The sequence below is a fragment of the Barbatula barbatula genome (genome assembly GCF_947034865.1).
Source record: "Barbatula barbatula genome assembly, chromosome: 16".
In the NCBI taxonomy this organism is placed as follows: Eukaryota; Metazoa; Chordata; class Actinopteri; order Cypriniformes; family Nemacheilidae; genus Barbatula; species Barbatula barbatula.
Genome location: NC_136779.1, coordinates 16,008,143 through 16,028,431, shown reverse-complemented (window position 1 = coordinate 16,028,431; position 20,289 = coordinate 16,008,143). Strand labels below are relative to the sequence as shown.

The following is a 20,289-nucleotide window of genomic DNA, read 5'->3' as shown; positions in this document are numbered from 1 at the left end:
ATAAAACTGTTTGTGTAATGTTATTGTTTTTATAGTTGTATTGTGAATAGAGAAAATGTTTAATAATAAAGTAGGTCTGACCAAAACTTTGACTAGTAGTGTACATAATGTAATTCCTACAATTTCATGGCTTTATTAATGTTTAGTTAGACCTCCCTCTAGGTTTTACTACGCACAAGGAAGATATCATCCCACCTTTAGACATGGGTCCTCTTTCATTTCCCAAGCACTGACTTTAGAGAAGGACGTCCCATTTAAATAAAAACACATGTGAAACTTTTCCATTCACAGTCCCACAAATTAAAGCTCAAATAACCACCAAAACGCAGACCAAGAATCTGAATCTAAAGTTATTATTTCAGACAAAGAATTTGGATACATATGCAGTCAAATATTCAGTAATGTACTTTTCATAAACATTTTACATTTACAAATGTGACAGAGAACTGATACACCTTATAGTAGATGGTGAGTTTTTGCTTATGTTGAGCTTAGTTTCTATACTAAATTCACCGATGGTTCTGGCAAATACAGTCAAAGATTCAGTAATGCATTTTTCATAGACATTTTTAATTTAGAGTACATTTACAAATTTACAAAAACACCTAATAGTATATAGTGAGTGTTTGCTTGTATTGAGCGTAGGGTTTCTGTACCAAACTCACAGATGGTTCTGGTTAGTGGCGAAAGCAGCACACTCTCCTGGCGCTTACTGCGGTTTAAAGGGCCCTTTTAATTTCACACTTTCTTACACATTGGAAGTTTGTATTAATGTCACAGTCTGTCTGATTATGACGGACTAATGTCTTTTTAAAATATTGTGTATATTATGCTGATGTGCCTATACGCCTATTGTAGATATGGATATATCAGTTGTTTCCATTAGTATTTCCATCCAAATTCAAATAAAATAACTGAAAAACAAATATTGATAAATTTATAGGAAATTTCTCGGTTAAAAATTGTTTTACACTTTATTCAGCTGTAATAAAACAGTAACATCTAATTTTAAACTTTTCTGTATATTGGTAAATACTGCTGCACAAGTAAAACTAACTGTGCTAACCGATGCCATAACACAGATGCTATTGATGACAGAAACTGCTGATCTTGTTCTAAATAAGAAATACAAAAGTATGTCTGTATTTCTTGAAGGCGCTAATACAAGCTCGTTACGTATATCAGCAAGATGATTCTAAATGTGACCCTGGACCACAAAACCAGTCATAATGATATTTTTTTCAAAATTGAGAATTATACATCATCCAAAAGCTTTTCATTGATTTTTGGTTTGGTATAGATTAGGGAGGGAGAGATTCAAAGCTTTACATAGATTCTAGGGGATGTGACAAAACATAGCGTGTATTTACATAAAAAAACAGTGGGAAAGTAGAGCTGGATGGAATTGCTGGGCTGGTCACTGTAGCTCACAATACGCACATACTTTGTACAGTTATTAGCGTGTATTGTATAGTAATGAAAACAGGTCACAACAAAATGTGCAGTCTCAAAAATTCGCCCAAATATATTTTGAGGTCGCACATTTTGAATATTGGGAGCAAATGCGACTAAAATGGTCACAATTGTGACACATCGGATCTCGTCACACATCTTATAGATACTAAGTCTAAGAGCAGGCTGCAGTGAGTGATGTTTGTAGATGTTTCTGGCCGATTTTGCTGAATCTACTAAAAATTATGTTTTTATATATTTACGGTAGGAAATTAACAAAATATATTAATGAAACATGATCTTCACTTAATATTTAAATGATTTTTGGCATAAAATAAATATTTATAATTTTGACCCAATCGCTATAAATATAACCGCGCTACTGACTGTGGTCCAAGGTATCAAATATTAGTTTACTAAGAGACAGGAATGTTATTTTTTTGTAAATATGAATTATAAATATTTGTTGATGTTTTCCCATCTCTTTGCAACCAAAGTTGAACACATTTTGAGTAGGATGCTCATATTTGTTTGACAGATGAGTTTCCAATTGTAGTTGTTTCCAATTGTAGTTCTTTTCAGCTGTTGTTTCACATGGCTTATGTAAAGATCAACATAGATAGAAAGAAACTCATATACAATTTCTGAAAATATAAATGTTTTAAAAAAAAGGACAACATGAAGGCAGTATTTTATTATAAATAATAGTTTTCCAACAAGTAAATTGTTTAATGCTACACTGGCTTATCCTCAAAGAGTATCTGAGCGTACACAGTTCCTGTCTTTGCAGTTTTAGCATCAGGTAGTGGCTTCATTAGTTCAAGTTCAGCATATGTCAGACTCTCCTCTGCAATTTTGGGCTATTGAGTCAGAAAGTGAAACAGTGGATGAATACATTTCACATGCATATATTTTTTATATAGCAATCTCTATTACATAATTATGAATAAATTATAAAATACATGTAGTCTATTGAACGTTTTGTATTAAAAAAAAAGCATTTATTATTTCTTACCAAAACCACTTTTCTGCGTTGAGGTTTTAAAAGCTTTGACTTCCGCATTGCATCTGCAATAGGGGCTGTAATTGAAAATGAGACTTATTATGATTTTAAAGCAACAATAAAATAATTGCCATGCTTTCTGACTTTATGTATTTATTTAACATACTTGAGGTCATACTTTGGTGTCATGACTCTGGGTCTGCTGTGTCCGTTTTCTGCCTGTGAGACTTTGTTTTGTTTCATGTCGAACACGTGGGGAATTGTTTGACAGTTTTCCGCGTGTTCGGTGTCTGCGTCACTCGCCCCGCCCTCGTGTCTCCCTCACTGGTATTCCCTCACGTTTTTGATCACCCTGACACCTGTAGCGAGTTTCGCCAGCGCGTTCCGCTCACGGGGCGCGCTGCGCAGCTGTTACTTATTGCGACTGTGATAGGTTTCCTTATTTATTCCCTCGTGTCCTTCTGTTCTTTGTCAGTCCGTTGTATGTTCACAGAGTACTTCTGTAGCGTAGCTGACTCCTTGTCTTGTCTTGTTTAGCAACTAGCTTCTTGCATCTAGCATTTTTCCTGTTCTAGATTTATTTTCTTGTTTTTTCCCCTGCTAGTTTAGTAATCCCCTAGTTCAGTGTTTTTTGGTTTCCTGTTATTTTTATTGTCCTCTGCCCACTAGTTTCCCGCCGGCGCTCCAGTTTTCCCCGCATCTGTTCCTGCCTCTGCCTAACGCCAGATCTGCCTCTAGAGCTGCTTCCACAGCCGCTGTCTAGATCCCGGGTTCTCCGGGTGTGACATTCTCTCTGCCTCTAGAGCTGCGTCCACAGCCGCCGTCTAGATCCCGGGTTCTCCGGGTGTGACATTCTCTCAGGCTGCAGACACTTGCGCTCGAGGTCATCAACAGTTTCTCCCCTCGGGGGTCTTCGGCAGTTTCTCCCTTCGGGGTCATCGGCAGTTTCTCCCTTCGGGGTCATCGGCAGTTTCTCCCTTCGGGGTTATTTTGTGGACTCTCCCTTCGGGGTTATTTGTGTGGAGTCTAAATAAACATCTTTACCACCGCACTTGGGTCTCTGTCTGTTCATCCATCATGACAGAACGGACTGACCAAACCCGAGACCCAGCGGAGGTAGACCAGGTTCGGATGGCCATCCGGCAGCAGGGGGTTCTATTGGGACAGCTTCTCCTCTTTTGAAGCTTTTAAGGCCGAAATGACCCGTCTCTTCGACAGATCAGCCCAAGGTGATGAGGCCGCGTCCCAACTCTCCCGCCTTACCCAGGGGAGATCATCCATCACCGAGTACTCAATCCGCTTTCAGACCTTGGCGGCGGCCTGTGGCTGGAACGCAGCTGCCCTACGGGCTCGATTTCTGGAGGGGCTCCATCATTCGATCGCGGACGAGGTCGCCACCCTCGACCTTCCTGTGGAGCTGGAGGATCTTACCAACCTGTGCCTCTGAGTAGAGACTCGACTCAAGCGCCGTCGTCTCCGACAACAATCGCCACCTGCTTGGCGAGTCTGTGAATCTCCATTGCCACCGACCACATCCACTACTTCCATGGAACCCGAACCCATGCAGCTTGGGCGCACCCGCCTCACTCCTCAGCAGAAGGAGCACCGAATCATGCGTGGACTGTGCTTATACTGCGGAGGTCCGGGACATCAAGCCATCCAGTGCCCGGTAAAAGCACGCGCCCACCCGTAGTTCGGGGAATCCGTGTGGGCGCCATCCCTTCTCCCTCCCCGATCTCATGCACAGTTTTGGACTTCCGTCTCTCTTTCGGGGCTCAAGACCACAACGGGCAGGCCCTCCTGGACTCTGGAGCGGAGGGCAACTTCCTCGATGCCTCCACGGCTCGCCAGTGGGGGATCCCTCTTCTGTCGTTGCCTCAACCCATCCCGGTCTGGGCGCTGGCGGGTCCATCCTCTGCCACCATAACTCACGTCACCCCTCACGTAAGACTTTTTCTTTCTGGTAACCACTGTGAAATGATTGAGCTGTACATCCTGGAGTCCCCCAAAACACCTATAATTTTAGGGCACCCATGGCTGTCACAGCATAATCCTCACGTGGATTTGGCTAATAGTTCCATTCTGGCCTGGAGCCCTTTTTGTCATGCATCTTGTCTTGGTCCTGCCCTGTCTCCTGTCTCTGTTTCCCCTGTCTTGCAGGTAGAGGCGTCCAACATATCCGGTGTCCCGGAGGAGTACCACGGTCTGCGCTCGGTCTTCAGCAGGGCACGCACCACCTCTCTGCCTCCGCATCGCCCCTACGACTGGGCCATTGACCTCCTTACAGGCACTTCTCCGCCCAAGGGTAGACTTTATTCCCTTTCCGGTCCTGAAAGCGAGGCCATGGACAAATATGTTCGTGAATCACTCCAGTCATTCCTCCTCGCCGGCTGGGGCGGGCTTCTTCTTTGTCCAGAAGAAGGATGGCTCTCTGCGTCCTTGTATCGACTACAGAGGGTTGAATGAGATCACGGTTAAGAATAAGTACCCCTTACCACTCATGTCAACTGCTTTTGAATTGTTGCAGGGAGCCAAGGTCTTTACTAAGCTAGACCTCCGCAATGCCTATCACCTGGTCCGTATCCGCGAGGGGGGCGAGTGGAAGAAGGCCTTCAATACACCATCGGGACATTACGAGTATTTGGTTCTTCCTCTCGGCTTGACCAATGCTCCGGCTGTCTTCCAGGGCCTTGTCAATGACGTGTTGGGTGACATGATCAATCGTTTTGTCTTTGTGTACTTGGATGACATTCTGATCTTTTCCCCCTCTCTCCAGGTACACACCCAACATGTTCGTCAGGTCCTCCAGCGTCTTCTCGAGAACCAACTTTTTGTCAAGGCGGAGAAGTGCGAATTCCACGCCGACTCAGTTTCGTTCCTTGGTCATATAATCTCTCTTAGAGGCATTGAACCTGATCTAGTCAAGATCAGGGCCGTCACTGAATGGCCTGTCACCGACTCCCGTAAGGCCCTGCAGCGGTTCCTGGGCTTCGCCAACTTCTACCGGCGATTCATTCGGGGTTTCAGCCAGGTGGCTGTACCGCTCACCGCACTCACCTCCCCAAAGGTCATGTTCAAGTGGAATCCTCAAGCACAGGTAGCCTTTGACAATCTCAAGTCCCGATTTGTTTCTGCACCTGTGCTCTGTCTTCCAGATCCAGAACGGCAATTCATTGTGGAGGTTGATGCGTCCGACGTTGGGGTAGGCGCTGTTCTGTCTCAGCATGCGGCTAACGACGGGAAGGTACATCCGTGCGCCTATTTCTCCCGTCGCCTCAGCCCTGCAGAACGGAATTATGATATCGGTAACAGGGAGCTGTTGGCGGTTCGACTGGCGCTGGGGGAGTGGCGTCACTGGTTGGAGGGGTCAGCGCAGCCCTTCTTGGTCTGGACGGATCACAAGAACCTTGAGTACATCCGTTCGGCCAAGAGGTTGAACTTGCGACAGGCCCGGTGGGCCCTGTTCTTCGGTCGGTTTGCCTTTACCCTCTCGAACCGGCCCGGCTCTAAGAACGTCAAGCCGGATGCCCTCTCTTGTCTGTTTAGGGTGCTCGGGGGGGAGCCTGTGACCGAAACAACGCGAGTAGAGGAGACCGGACGGGGGATGCAGGTACCACGGGGATGCCCGCCGGGTCGGTTGTTCGTGCCGGCTGCGCTGCCCTCTGAGGTTCTTCAGTGGAGTCATTCCTCTAGGTTTGTCAACCATCCAGGCAATCGGGGAACCCTGGCTACGGTGCGCCAGAGGTACTGGTGGCCATCACTGGCCAAGGACGTCAGGCAGTTCGTGTTGGCGTGCTCAGTCTGTGCTCAGAACAAGCCTTCCCATCGTCCTCCCGCTGGTCTGCTCCGCCCTCTACCCATCCCTTCCCGCCCCTGGTCTCAGATCGCCTTGGACTTTGTGACCGGCCTTCCTCTCTCCGGGAGTAACACTGTTGTGTTGACTGTGGTGGACCGCTTCTCCAAAGCTGTCCATTTCATTCCCCTACCCAAGATTCCCTCTGCCCGGGAGACCGCTCAACTGATGGTGGATCACGTCTTCCGTCTCCATGAGTTACCGGTTGACGTTGTGTCCGACAGGGGTCCTCAGTTTACTTCCCGGTTTTGGAAGGAATTCTGCAAGCAGACTGCCACTGCTAGCCTCTCCTCTGGATTTCACCCGCAGACCAACGGGCAATGCGAGCGCGCCAACCAGGATCTCGGTCGGAGACTCCGCTGCCTGACCTCCCACTGCCCCGGTTCCTGGAGCCAACAGCTGGCCTGGATTGAGTATGCCCACAACTCGCAGCCCGTGTCCTCATCAGGTATGTCGCCCTTTGAGTGCTCTCTGGGTTACCAACCCCCTCTGTTTTCTTCCCAGGAACTTGACTCCTCGGTCCCTTCGGCCCTGGCTTTCGTCCAACGTTGCCGACGCACGTGGAGGAAGGCTAGGAGGATTCTGGCCCAATCCGCTAGCCGAAACAAGACCGTTGCTGATCGGCACCGGACTTCCCATCCTACCTATCTGTGTGGTCAGCGAGTGTGGCTCTCCACCATGGACTTGCCTCTCCGGGTGCCCTCTCGCAAGCTGGCTCCCAAGTTCATGGGCCCATATCGCATCACCAAGGTGGTCAATCCGGTGGCCGTCCGGCTCAAGCTTCCACCTAATCTTAGTCGAGTTCACCCTGTTTTTCATGTCTCCAGGGTGAAACCTGTCTTCACATCCCGCCTGAATCCTTCTGGCTCCCGTTCCCCACCCCCTCCCCCTCGCCTGGTGGACGGGTCCCCGGCCTACACGGTCAGGAAACTATGGCACAGAAGAGAGGTGTTGGGTGCCGTCTCGTGACATCCTGGATCGTGCGCTGATCGTGGACTTCCACCGGCGACGAGGTGAGCCCCTCCCTATGCTCCCGGTGGCGCCGCTGGGGTGGGGGGGGTACTGTCATGACTCTGGGTCTGCTGTGTCCGTTTTCTGCCTGTGAGACTTTGTTTTGTTTCATGTCGAACAGGTGGGGAATTGTTTGACAGTTTTCCGCGTGTTCGGTGTCTGCGTCACTTGCCCCGCCCTCGTGTCTCCCTCACTGGTATTCCCTCACGTTTTTGATCACCCTGACACCTGTAGCGAGTTTCGCCAGCGCGTTCCACTCACGGGGCGCGCTGCGCAGCTGTTACTTATTGCGACTGTGATAGCTAGGTTTCCTTATTTTTTCCCTCGTGGCCTTCTGTTCTTTGTCAGTCCGTTGTATGTTCACAGAGTACTTCTGTAGCTGACTCTTTGTCGTGTCTTGTTTAGCAACTAGCATCTAGCATTTTTCCTGTTCTAGATTTATTTTCTTGTTTTTTCCCCTGCTAGTTTAGTAATCCCCTAGTTCAGTGTTTTTTGGTTTCCTGTTATTTTTATTGTCCTCTGCCCACTAGTTTCCCGCCGGCGCTCCAGTTTTCCCCGCATCTGTTCCTGCCTCTGCCTCTAGAGCTGCTTCCACAGCCGCTGTCTAGATCCTGGGTTCTCCGGGTGTGACATTCTCTCTGCCTCTAGAGCTGCGTCCACAGCCGCCGTCTAGATCCCGGGTTCTCCGGGTGTGACATTCTCTCAGGCTGCAGACGCTTGCGCTCGAGGTCATCAACAGTTTCTCCCTTCGGGGTCATCGGCAGTTTCTCCCTTCGGGGTCATCGGCAGTTTCTCCCTTCGGGGTTATTTTGTGGACTCTCCCTTCGGGGTTATTTGTGTGGAGTCTAAATAAACATCTTTACCACCGCACTTGGGTCTCTGTCTGTTCATCCATCATGACACTTTGGTGTAAACCATTTTAATGAACTGGCTCAAAGTTTGGAAGAAAGCTAAGATAGAGATTCTTTTTGGGATTGTTACCTTTAGCCGGTATCTCTGGAGGCACATCTGGCTGCTCCACACTTTTCTTTTTCTTGTACTTTCTCTCTTTTTTGGGAAGAGCCGGAGACAGACTGACAACACCTGTGACTGTCTCACCTGAGCTGCACACACACACAAAACTCTTTTTATTTGTGAGAATAGCTATTCTCTCTATATATTGTCAAAACAAAGGACCTTTCATGTGCTACCATGAACATGATAACCATGTCTAGAATGTGTTCTCACCTGTTTTGTGAACTCTTGACCAAACGATAATTTTCTAATAAAAAGAGCATATGAAAAATGTAATCATGTCAAATATACTCTTCTCAGACAAATAAGGGAACACTTAATCAACACAGCATAACACCAAGTCAGTTAACCTTAAGGAATTTTAAAAATGTGTACTTGTTTTTGTGCAAATAAAAGCGACAGACATGTACACTGAAGAGGCAACAGCGAGAGTGGTCTGGGGAGGACCATCCTCGGAGGGTCTCACAAGCCTCCACGTGCTACGAAGTATCGGGGTAAAAACCTAAGATCTATTGTCAGATCTTATGCTGGTGCAATGCAGAGTTGTCCTGGTGCATAATAATGCCCGGCCTCATGACTCGAGTCTGTAGGCAGTTTCTGGACGATGAAGGCATAGATTCTTTGACCATTGTCACATTATTTGTTCTCACAGCTTTATGCAAAGTATATAAGTGAAGAATTTCACTCATTGAGATATAATATAGTGTTATTTAAGTGTTCCCTTATATATACACACACACCAGCATGCACTCCATAACTTATGGGAAAATAACTTAATGAAAATCAGGAACTTAAAGGTTAATACCTTTTAAACGTCTCTTCCTCTGCCGAAACTGACAAATCACAGCTACAGTGAACATGCACAAGCACAACAGTCCAAAACAACAGACAAGCACGGCACACAAATACACATCTGAAATACACACACAAGGAAAACAACACAAAGCTTGATATTTTCTATTTATTTATTTTTTGGTGTATTGTAGATTTACCAATATCCAGGCAATAAGGGGCAAAATTATTTAGGCCTACTGTAAAGAATAACAGAAAGAGTTAAGGGAATACTAAACCCAAAATGAAATATACACACTTATATTTTTTCCCAGTTTGTATGATTCACTTTCTTCTTTTCCATCGAATTAAAGTGAATTGACAATTCAATTAGAGAACATTTATTTCTCTTTTTTGTCATTTTGGTCAACCGCAGTTTCTCATTGACTTTAATAATAAAGAAAGTAGTAGTATAGTAAATGTACTTTTTGTGTTACATTTAAGACTGCATAAAGTACAAGTTAATGACATCTTTCATTCTTGGATGGACTATTCCCCTAAGAAAATCTTTCCCCTGGCTTTTCATCAGAGTATTCATTGCATTGGGAATATCATGTTCACGGTGTATATTACAATATGGGTCAACATAAGTTTGGGGTTTACCTTCAAACAGACTCCACAATTCCTCCTTTGGTCTGTCAGCTGGGAGAACATGGACTGTGAGGACGAGAGAATTGCACACTCATCACTATGGCTCCACACCCTTATAATCACACAGCACATGTCGTTAAATCAAGTTAATTGAAGGGGAGATTGTTTGTGGGATGAAAGCATTTCTGCATATGTTCCTTTTCTGCCCATGGCTCGTGGTGGCTAACACCCACTGTGATGCCCTGAAATACCCAGAACCATGGGCAGCAGCTTACAACAGCAAGGCTAGCTGGTTCTATACACATAGTCAACTGTGTGCCGAGGAAGCCTAACTGCCTTTTTGGGTGTGCAACAGACCACAGAGTGTGCAACAGACCACAAAAATTGTTTTTAGTACCCTGTTTACCATGTCAACAGTAATTGGCTTTTTTTTTGCATTTAGTCCAGTCCAGTCCAGTCTTTTGTATTTATTGCAAGTGTTGTCTTAGTCTTGTCTAGTCTAGTTTAGTTTAGTTAATCCATGTTCCTGTTTCTATATTGTTTATACCCTTGTTTTGTTATTTATAATTAAATATCTGTGAACCCCTTACCAGCTGTCTGCACCTGGGTCCTCTGTCCGTGTTTCACCACCCTGTTCGTGACATGATGTGCATGTAAGTGATGTTACTAGGTACAATGGTTCATATGTATCAATCTAACGAAGAAATGAGCGACATATGCATTTTTCTAAACAAGATAAAGGTTTAAAATCTAAGACTTATCTAGCATTTCATTCTGCTTAAATCAAGCACGCATGTTCTTACCATTTTTTGGAAACACTTAACAATAAGGGTACATGAATAATCACTTATATTTGAATTACTTACTTCCACATTAAATAATGATGAATGAAGAAATGGTCTAAAGAAGAACCAACGGTCTTGTGTGCTTAATTTAAATAACGTTAAACAAATTAAATATGAACAAAATACAGACAATCAACTGTTATGACTCAGATTGCTAAATATTAGATATCTCTCTAATAAAGCACTTTTTGTTAACGATATGATAACATATCATAAAATAGACATGCTCTGTTTGACAGAAACATGGCTTAAACCAGATGATTATATTACTTTAAATGAGTCTGTCCCCCAAGATTATTATTATAAACATAAGACATTTCAGATCATTATCAGGGGCCTGTACCATGAATGTAGCTGAACAAACTCAGGGTAATTGGATTAGTTTTGGGTTGACAAAACCAAACCAACGTGATCAAGCTTTGTTGGTACCATGAAGCAGCTCGTGGAGTTTCTTTGTCAACTCAAGCTTTGATCCTGAAGCTAAGATTAGTTTGCGCGCGCGTGCACATGAACGAGTGACGTCAGCATGGCTAAACCAATCGCATTATAAATGGATAAAGCGATTTCCACAATATGAACACAAAAATGAATTTCAGCCATGGAGTGATATGTTTCTGCTGTCTACGCAAGAGAGAAGTGTTTCAGAAATACTGCTGATTGCGTTAATGCGCAAGTTAAACACTATAAAGTACACACATGTACTGTAGTGCAAACAGGATTCGCGGGGTCCTCGGTGGAACTACAAGGGGTCCGTGTCCTTGCAGGCAACTTTTTTTATGTAAGGCATGGGTACAGAAATATTACAACAAATGTTAATTGAAGCTCCCGCATATTGCAATTTTAACCTGCGCGCGGACAAAAAACATCCATTCAGGCAGCAGAAGCAAGAAAGTTAACCTTACATCTGCTTCATCATTTCCCTTCCGAGTACACATGAGAGGAGTTGCGTGCAAATAAAGTTCATTCTCATATATTCTGAACTTCTGTACAAATTTGTTAAAGCTGTAAACGGCTAATTTGACAGGCAAATGACACCACAACACTTCTGCATTGTAAACTCTGACATCTTACGTGTTTAAAATCAATGAATGCGTGTCAAACAAGTTGCCCAAAAAATAACGCGGACTGGTTGCATGTTGGTCTCCTTTTAGTCTGATATGATGCTCTACAGGAAAAAAACTAGTTTATTTTTTTGCAGAAAGACAACGGAGCTCAGAATTATAAATAGCGGTGTGTTCTGCAACACAGAGAAGCGGAAGAAAATATAAGAATAACACTTAATAAAACGGCCTGCTTTTACAACAGAATGCATAAGCCTTTACCTTTAATAGACTAGTCTTTGCGCCATTAACCAGGGTCAGTCATTTCATTGAAGCCTTAATAAAAACTACGGTTCAGGACAAAGAAAAATGTCCTAATACAGTAAAACTGAAAGTGTTTCTAGATGTTCTGCACCACAGACAAGAATGTAAAAACTGCAATGCAAATACACGTGATACAATAAAAGTGGAATATAAGTAAGTAAATTGAATTTCATGTGAGTGTAAGGGAAAGCCAGCAAATCTGTAAAATCAGATTTTACCTATATAGTAAACAATATTTTATTTTATATTTGTAATATATATTTTTATATTAGTATTTTTATTTTATTAAACACTATAAAAAATAACTAGCCATTCTAACACGCACTGTGAGTCAGTTACGTCACCTATATGTTTCTTTGCTCACAGCTGATTGGTCAAACTTCAGTCTGAGATCTCGACTCCAGAACATAGCCTGCCCCGGAGCAGGTTAGCCGTGCAGCATAAGACACCATGGCGACGAACACCGAATAAAGCCGAGCGACTTTTATGGTACCTAAAACCCAGGGTTGCCACAAACTAAACTGAAACATAGCTGGCTAGCCACCTAAACCAGCTTTATGGTACAGGCCCCTGGTATCAATCTTGCTTCACTGGCCTATGGCTGCAAATCAATTCCTTGTTACAAATATGGTAGAACAATATCTTCAATTTCCAAAGGTGTGTTTCTTGAAAATCTGCCTGAATTGTCTCAAATCTCTAGAATAGAGTAGTAATGTTAAAGATCTTGACTTTACCATTGAAAATTTTCAGAGCAGAGTACAATGTGTGCCAGAGGATGAGGGTGTGTCATAGGCCTCCAGAGAAAGATTTATGCGTGTGTTCCATCTATGGGCTTCCATTGACAGGAGGAGTTCCCCAAGCCAGGAGAAAACCCCATCATTAATTTGTATGTTAACTAAATATAAATAAACCTATTTTACATCTACATTTATTCTAATAAATGTCTCTCTCAGCATGATTGTGAATGTCATTCTCTGCATATAAACACTAGACACAGTTGCTCCTCTACACTTAAAGAAGATGGAAGCCCGACACGTGGTATAATGAACACACTCAGGCTTTAAAGAAAGCGGCATGGAAAATGGAGCGCAACTTTAAGAAAAATAAATTAGAGGTTTTTCGTACAGCATGGAAAAATTGTTCCCTTTCTGTCGGTCTCTCGACGTTGTGTCGACAGAATTGGGTTTGACTTGAGAACCGATCATACCGACTTAAAAAGGTCAATGAAAAATTGACAAATGAAATTTGCATGCCTGTATCCGATCCGTACATCCGTGCTGCAGCCATTCACCCTTTGTTCTTCGGAGCCTTCGCATCCTGATGCTGACGACTTCGACATAATCGCATTCCTATTGCTGGTCTTACGACGTGGTGCAGCGGACTGTCCCTTCTCCAGTGTCTTCCCCTGGGCGTCTCGGCAATAAGCCAGAGTTCTCACTAATAGAGCAATTTCTATTCAGCGCGGCATGTCCCGCTGTGCTCGTTGGTGCAACGCACTCATCGAGGAGGGGGACGGACACAATGTCTGCCTCAGGTGTCTGGGTCTCCAGCACGCCGAGGCAGCGTTTGTGGATACATCATGCCTGCACTGCGGGCGAATGATGATCCAGACGTTGCGGTCACGAGTGGCTGTGTTCTTTCGAGAAGCAGCCACCACCTAGATTGCTTCCCGTCCTGCGACAGCAGAGGCGTTAGCCCTGCCGTCCGCCTTGGCGAGCAACGAGGGTGATATGGGGATTACCTTGTGCCTCAATCCATCAGCCACCTGCTCGCGGACCGTTCACGCCCCACTTCGCTTGTCTGACCGTCCCTAAAAAGGCGGTACACCTCCTTGCTGCTCATTCACTCAATCGGACTCGGGGGTGACGACGATGAGATGTCGCTTGCAGCATCGGATGGCGACCTCTTGGCATCGGACCCTGATGATTCTTTAGAGCTCGTCGTCGAGATGTCGGCCCTGGTACCATTTTTCCAGGAGGTGCATGAGGAGCTTAGTCAGACCTGGAACGTCCCTTTCTCGGCGCGTGCACGTCAGACTAGCTCGGTCGCCCTCACTTCCCTCGAAGACGGGGCAGCTAAGGGCTATGTTGCTGTGCCCCAGGTGGAATATGCGGTGGCGGTACACTTGTGCCCTTAGACGGCTGCCACCTGGAGAGATCGACCAAGGCTCCCTTCCAAGGCTTGTAAGTTTTCGGCATCGCTGGTGTCGAAGACATACAATGCAGGTCAGGCTGCCTCGGCTCTTCACGCTATGGCCATCCTGCAGGTCCACCAGGCCAAAGCGTTGAAAGAGTTGCACGAGGGAAAGACCGACCCAGGGCTTATGCAGGAACTCCGCACCACCACTGACCTTGCTCTTCGGGTGACTAAGGTGACGGCACGTGCCCTGGGTCAGACGATGTCCACACTAGTGGTCCAGGAGAGACACCTTTGGCTTAACCTTGCACAGATGCGGGATGCTGAGAAGGTTCGCTTTCTCGACGCTCCCATCTCCCAAGGCGGGCTGTTTGGTGATACAGATGAGGACTTCTCCCAGCAGTTCTCGACGGTAAAGAAGCATACGAAGGCGATCAAACACATCCTGCCCCGCCCCTCTTCGACACAGACTCCGGCTCCAGTGCCCCCTACCCAGGCAGCCCCCTGGAGGAAGACGTCAAAGAGGAGGGCACCATCGAGACCACCGGTCCCACCAATCATCCTTTAAGCTCAGAAGAAAGCTCCTACAAATAGACAAGACACCTTACCCCCAAATCCTCATCATCAGCAGAACTTTAATTTCACCATATTCGGGGTCTTTATGATTACTCGAGTGTATTACAAACCAAATGCATTACATATTAAAACATTCAAATTTGATGAAAATTACCATTATTAAGTTTTATTCAACCAGACATAAATGGATTTTAATTAAATAAAGCTTTTTATCTAAATTTTCTAAATTTGCAAAGCTTATTCACATTCTGCATTATCTTGTGGTTTACTAAGCTTTGAATGACCCACTGATTTTATATTCGCCAGTGACTGAATGGATTAATTTAAACTGTTGAAACTTTTTAAAGGACCATTACAGTTCTTCTCTTTAGCCAGTGGACGTTATTGTCTCAAAACTGTAGCTATATGTACCTGATGTTAAAAAGAGTAGAGAGGTACGTATTTCCTATGAGACCAAATTGTATTAAACTGTGATTTTTGCCAAATTTGTTTTTCGTTTTTGGACTGTGGTCTTGCTATGACTGAAATATCTGCCCGGAAGCGTTGCAGATATGGTCGACGTAAATGGACAACAAACATTGCTGTTATTGTAATTGTAACTATACTGTAAGTCACTGGATGTAAGGTCAGTTAACAACACTGATGGTTTGATTTCCTGAAAGAAAGGACAGAAAAGTAAATTAAATGCTCTCTCGGTTTGCTGTTATTTGCTAAGAGCTAATTTTGTCAATTTAAAAGTGCACTTGCTTAAACAAGAAATGCCATTACAAATAAAACACATGGAATCAATGCTACTGAAGTCTAATGTTGATTTCATGTGGCATAAAGTGTGCCAGGCCACAGCAATACCTGGATCCATTTTGGCAACAAGCCCTTACACCCCCCCTCCCTCCCCCCCAGGTTGTAAAACACTGATCCTGTTCATTGAGTCTTTGTGTTCTTTGACTCAATGTGCCTCACACTCTTGCTGTGGCACCAACAATCCCTTCACACACACTTTCAAATCTCTGTGGCTTATTTTGTCTAGGATTGAGAGAGTCACAGGAATCTGTGCTGTTCGCGTGGCGGTCTGTCTGTATGGTAACTAAGTGAAGGAAAACTCCATTCTGGGCCAGTGTCAATAGCTTTTAGTTGTCACTAAGCCAGTGTTCACTTTGTTTTGTCCCTGCGGCATACTCAAACTCAGCTTTGACTGCCAAAAGACATATATAGCGAATAAATATTAACTCATATTTCCGAGTTTTTAATGGAAAATCGAATACATTCAATTTTGAAGACGTTTCCGGTAAATATTTTGGCAGATATCTCAAATCGGAGACACTTTAAGATGAAAGAAATTATCAAGAAACGTCACACAAAAAAGCATATGGAATAGTAAGCTAGATCAGTGTCTCACCTCTGAGCTGTGTGGAGGCTGAGCTGTTGTTTGATGCTTTCCAACGCTCCTGATGCTTCTTGAACTCCTGGACTCTGCAGCTGTAAAGACCCCTGTCTTGTTCTTTGATGTTCATGATGAAGAGGTTATATAACTTCCCCTGCTTCACCACTGTCAGTTTCATTTTAGGCTTTTGGAAGCTCTTGGTGTAATTTCCATAGAACTTTTCTTTCCTCATGTTCACCCTCGCCACCAGCAGCTCCCCTCCCCACTCGGGCTGGAACATCCAGCGCACCACGGGCAGGCTTGCCGACCTGCGCCGCTGACTCACCTGACAGGACAAGGTGATGTTGTCCCCATCGGCCACCAGAGTGAACGGAGATGGAATGACTGTGACATTGATAGCTGAACAAATATCTGGATAGAAAGTATGTGTTAAGATAATTAGGATAAATAATTTTTTAACAGAGATATTCAACACACTCTTTTATCAAAAATGTATTATTAAAAGTCTATAAAAGTTGGCTGAATGTACTACAATAAGATATTAAAGACTCACTGTCTGAAAAAATACAATTATAAAAATTGTCAAAACAAACACTTTACACAAAACACACTCAAAACAAAGACCTGTCCCAAGCTCACACTGAATTTATGGTGCAGGGTTGGTCTTATTGGTTATTGCTTTGATAGTGCCACATGGTTTATACTTTTCAGGGAAATCTGTCTATGTACAGTATCTATCAGGTTGGATGGAGATTATCAGCACACAGTCCTTTTCAGGTTTCTACAGAGATGTTCAGTTTAGCTGAAAAACACCCCCACATCATGATGGTGTCACTTTACTGTTGAGACGGTATCGTACTGGTGTCGAGCAGTGCCTGTTTTTCTCCAGAAATGATGCATGAAACTGAGATCCATCAGACCAGAAAATCTTGTTTCTGACAGTTTGAAAGATTTGTAGAAGTATGTTTTTGCATATTTCAAGTTTTCATGTGTCTTCACTGAGCAAATGCCCGAGTCTGGCCACTCGGCCTTAAACCCCAGATTTGTGGAGTGTTGCAGTGATATTTTTCTCTTTGTAAGTTTCTCCTATCTCCATATAGGATCATGGAGCTCAACCAGAGCGATCATCAGCTTCTTGTTCACACAGGAGGTCAGCTCAAGTAAGAGATCTGGTGGTTCCAAACCTATTTTGTTAAGGATAAATGGAAGCTACATGCAGATTGTTTTTTTGAAGTCTTCCCCAGATCTGTGTCTTGATGCAATCCTGTCTCAGAGCTCTACTGGCAGTTCTTTTCACCTCATGTCTTTGTTTTTACTTTGATATGCATTTTGAGCTGTTGCACCTTTTATTAAAAGGTGTGTGCTGGCTCCAAATCATACTTATTCAATTGAATCAGCCACAGGTTAACTCCAATCGAAGTCTAGATAGACCAGCAAGCAAAACTAATGCTTCTGAGCTAAATTTCAGGTGTCCCAGAAAAGGGTTTAAATATTTCTGTAATGAGCTTATTTCAGTTTTAAAAATGTTATATATTTGCGAAGTTGTTACAAATCTGTTTTTGTTTTGTTACTATTGTGCATGAAGTGTAGATTAATGTATTTTTTATTTAAAGTAATGTGAATACAATTAAGGGGGATGAATACTTTTAGATGGTTTCATCAGAAGCTTGTGCTGGCTAAGTTGACTTCCGGTCTGTGTTTAGTTGTAACAATTTATTTTAGATTGAATTCATAATATTATTAATTCATATTAATATATTTTATTGTATATTATTGTATTAACTTAAAACTACTCAGTTCAACAGTTCTATGCGGAGGTTAACTGTCAGGGATTTGTAAGGGAAGAACCCAAGCGCAGGCAGCAGTGCATAAACAGAATCTTTAATAATAAAATAAAGCCCACTATGGGGTAAAGCAGTAACAAAACTAAATATGAACAAGAACAAAAGACTTCCCACAATGGGTCGCGACCGACAATAATGTGTTTCTCTCCACACAAAAGACGTGGTACTGTCAAGATCCTGCCCTAAGACTAGAAAAATCTGACACCCAGTGGCAGAACCCTGACATTAACAGGAAGTAAATTTTGGTCAAGATAATTTATTTTTATGTTGTTGCCGCTGAAACTGTCTATAGATATCGGAGCATATAAAGTCGTGATGAGCTAAAATATTGTAACAAGAACATTTAAGAAAAGTGTAAAGTAATGTGTGCTGGGACATAAAAACATGAAACATCCTGACATGAGTCTTGAAAAATAAAGAGAGACAGTTAATGAAACATTTTTTTAAATTATCCGATTCATTCTTAATTTTTGTCATGAATTACTCAGAATATATTATGTTTATGTCTACTATGTCATAAAGTAATCATAACTTTCCGCAAAGTAAGCATTTCTTTAAGGGACTACATCTAATGGGCCAGTTCTTCCTGTTTAGGATGCTATTTATAAACATTAAGTCACTATGTGTATAAATGCAAACATATGACCTGAGTTGCAAAACAGGAAGCATAAAGCAATAACTATTCTAAGTGAAAAAGTGATACAAACCAAAATTATGGAAGTTAAATGCTTTTGTCTTGTAATGAAAATTGCTTTAATGTTTATTCTCTACAATGTATATAAGTTGACTTGACGGATTTCGATAATAGATGGTCACATTTAAACTTCTCTTATAAGAGTTCATATTAAACTTGAGCTTTACACTACATTCAAACTACTAAAATGTCCATACTGTAGCCTAAAACCACAAAAATAGGCGACAATGTAAAAGAAAAGCATACATTAAAAATAGTCTTGCTCAATCACATGCACATATTATTTGTAACTATTCTGAATAACATCACATTTGTAGAATTTAATTTCAAACAGATTGCACTTACTTTCAAAAAAGACGCTTGTAAGCAAAACGTTTACCACAGCAGAGATCTTCATTTTCCAGTGGGCTCCATGCAACTCCAGTAAAATTTCGCTTGTGGATAACTTTTCTATTTTTTTCCAACCTTTTCCTCTGTGTAACCCGAGACAGGGCACACTGTGTTTTTACTTGGTGCACACTTTTCTCTCCTCCCCCTCTGTACAGAAAAACACACTATCTCAATGAAGTAAATGTCATTTCCTTTTAAAAATGGGCAAAATGTAATCCTCTAGTCTAGTTAGATCTGTTAACCTACAAATTATATATACTGTTATCTCAATGAAATGATTAATCGCATATATTCTAATTATATTCAGTATTCTTGCAGTATACAAAAACTGGAGCTTGTCTAATGGTTTCAGACAACATACAGTATACACTCTAAAAACTGCTGGGTTATTTTTTAACCCACATGCTGGGTTGAGACCACTGGGTACGCCAACTCGTCGATTTGACCCCATTTGGTTTGGCAACTGTAACCCAACAGCACTGGGTTGTGCATGCGGACATTAAACAGAGCATGCAGGTCATGTTAAACAAGTTCATAAGGTTCCCAGATTGTTGATATCACTCGGCCACCCTGTTAGCTGTGCTCATAACAGAGGTGTGTGTGAAAAACAGCGGAACAGTGTTAAAATGTGAATTTGCCTGGGGTAAGGAATCTTTCATAATTTTGACTGTTTAGCCGGCATATCAAGTTAGAGCAGGAACCGGCGAGAGGGAACTGGGAATTCCGGGACATGTAATTAATTTAAACTTACTAAATGTATGTAATTAAAAACTGTTCAATTTAGTTTCAGATAAGCGTTCATTTTTCTTGACTACATTTAAAAGCTTATTCATTGGCCTTAGTGGATCTATTTGTGTTGGCTGAGGTGCTGTGCAATCAGTAAACGGCAATACTGTGCTCAGTGGGGTGGAGGCCAGAGGGTTCCTTTAAAATTAACATGAGTATTTGTAAATCATATATTTCTAAGTTTAATTAACCATTGTAATTGCTCAGATTTGTATAATTATTAATCCGCCCTAAACTGTGACTTGGTCAGATGGTTGTACTCCAGCAGGCAGATACTCAGGACCCAGCCAAATCGGTCCATGGGGATCGGTCCATAAAGCGATGCAAATCGTGTTTGCTCTCATACAGTGGGGCCCCCAGAAAATTTGAATGGGGTGGCCACTAGGAGGCTACAGCTAAATCATGGGGTGGCACCAAAAACAAACAAAAGATTTTACGTTTGTTTCTGGTTAATGTAACAATATGAATTTAAAGCTACAATCCGTAACCTTTTTTGGTAAAACATTTTCCAAAATCAA

At 43.0% G+C, this 20,289-nt stretch overlaps 1 protein-coding gene across 2 annotated transcripts; it reads right to left on the bottom strand.

The window, feature by feature from the left end:
• Positions 1–338: 338 nt before the first annotated feature.
• Positions 339–19,358, bottom strand: vstm4b (V-set and transmembrane domain containing 4b). 2 transcript variants are annotated; one of them, XM_079475783.1, is made up of 9 exons: positions 18,941–19,127; positions 16,073–16,468; positions 9,768–9,821; positions 9,326–9,364; positions 9,139–9,246; positions 8,547–8,580; positions 8,301–8,422; positions 2,468–2,532; positions 2,053–2,312 (listed from the first exon to the last, which is right to left on the bottom strand). In XM_079475783.1, the coding sequence occupies exons 1-9, from the start codon at positions 18,990–18,992 to the stop codon at positions 2,187–2,189; spliced, it is 996 nt and encodes a 331-aa protein (XP_079331909.1). In that variant the 5' UTR covers positions 18,993–19,127; the 3' UTR covers positions 2,053–2,186. The 2 variants fall into 2 exon arrangements, with proteins under 2 accessions (XP_079331910.1, XP_079331909.1); XM_079475784.1 differs by lacking the exon at positions 9,326–9,364 and having other exon boundaries at positions 339–2,312; positions 18,941–19,358.
• Positions 19,359–20,289: the final 931 nt, after the last annotated feature.

Bases quoted from the DNA above. Each gene is read 5' to 3' on its own strand.
- vstm4b (XM_079475783.1), bottom strand. From the start codon at position 18,992: ATGAAGATCTCTGCTGTGGTAAACGTTTTGCTTACAAGCGTCTTTTTT. The intron at 9,822-16,072 runs GTGAGACACTGA...TCGTCCTCACAG, and splicing joins AGCCTCCACACAGCTCAGAG to TCCATGTTCTCCCAGCTGAC. The intron at 8,423-8,546 runs GTGAGAACACAT...GTGTGTGTGCAG, and splicing joins GTCAAGAGTTCACAAAACAG to CTCAGGTGAGACAGTCACAG.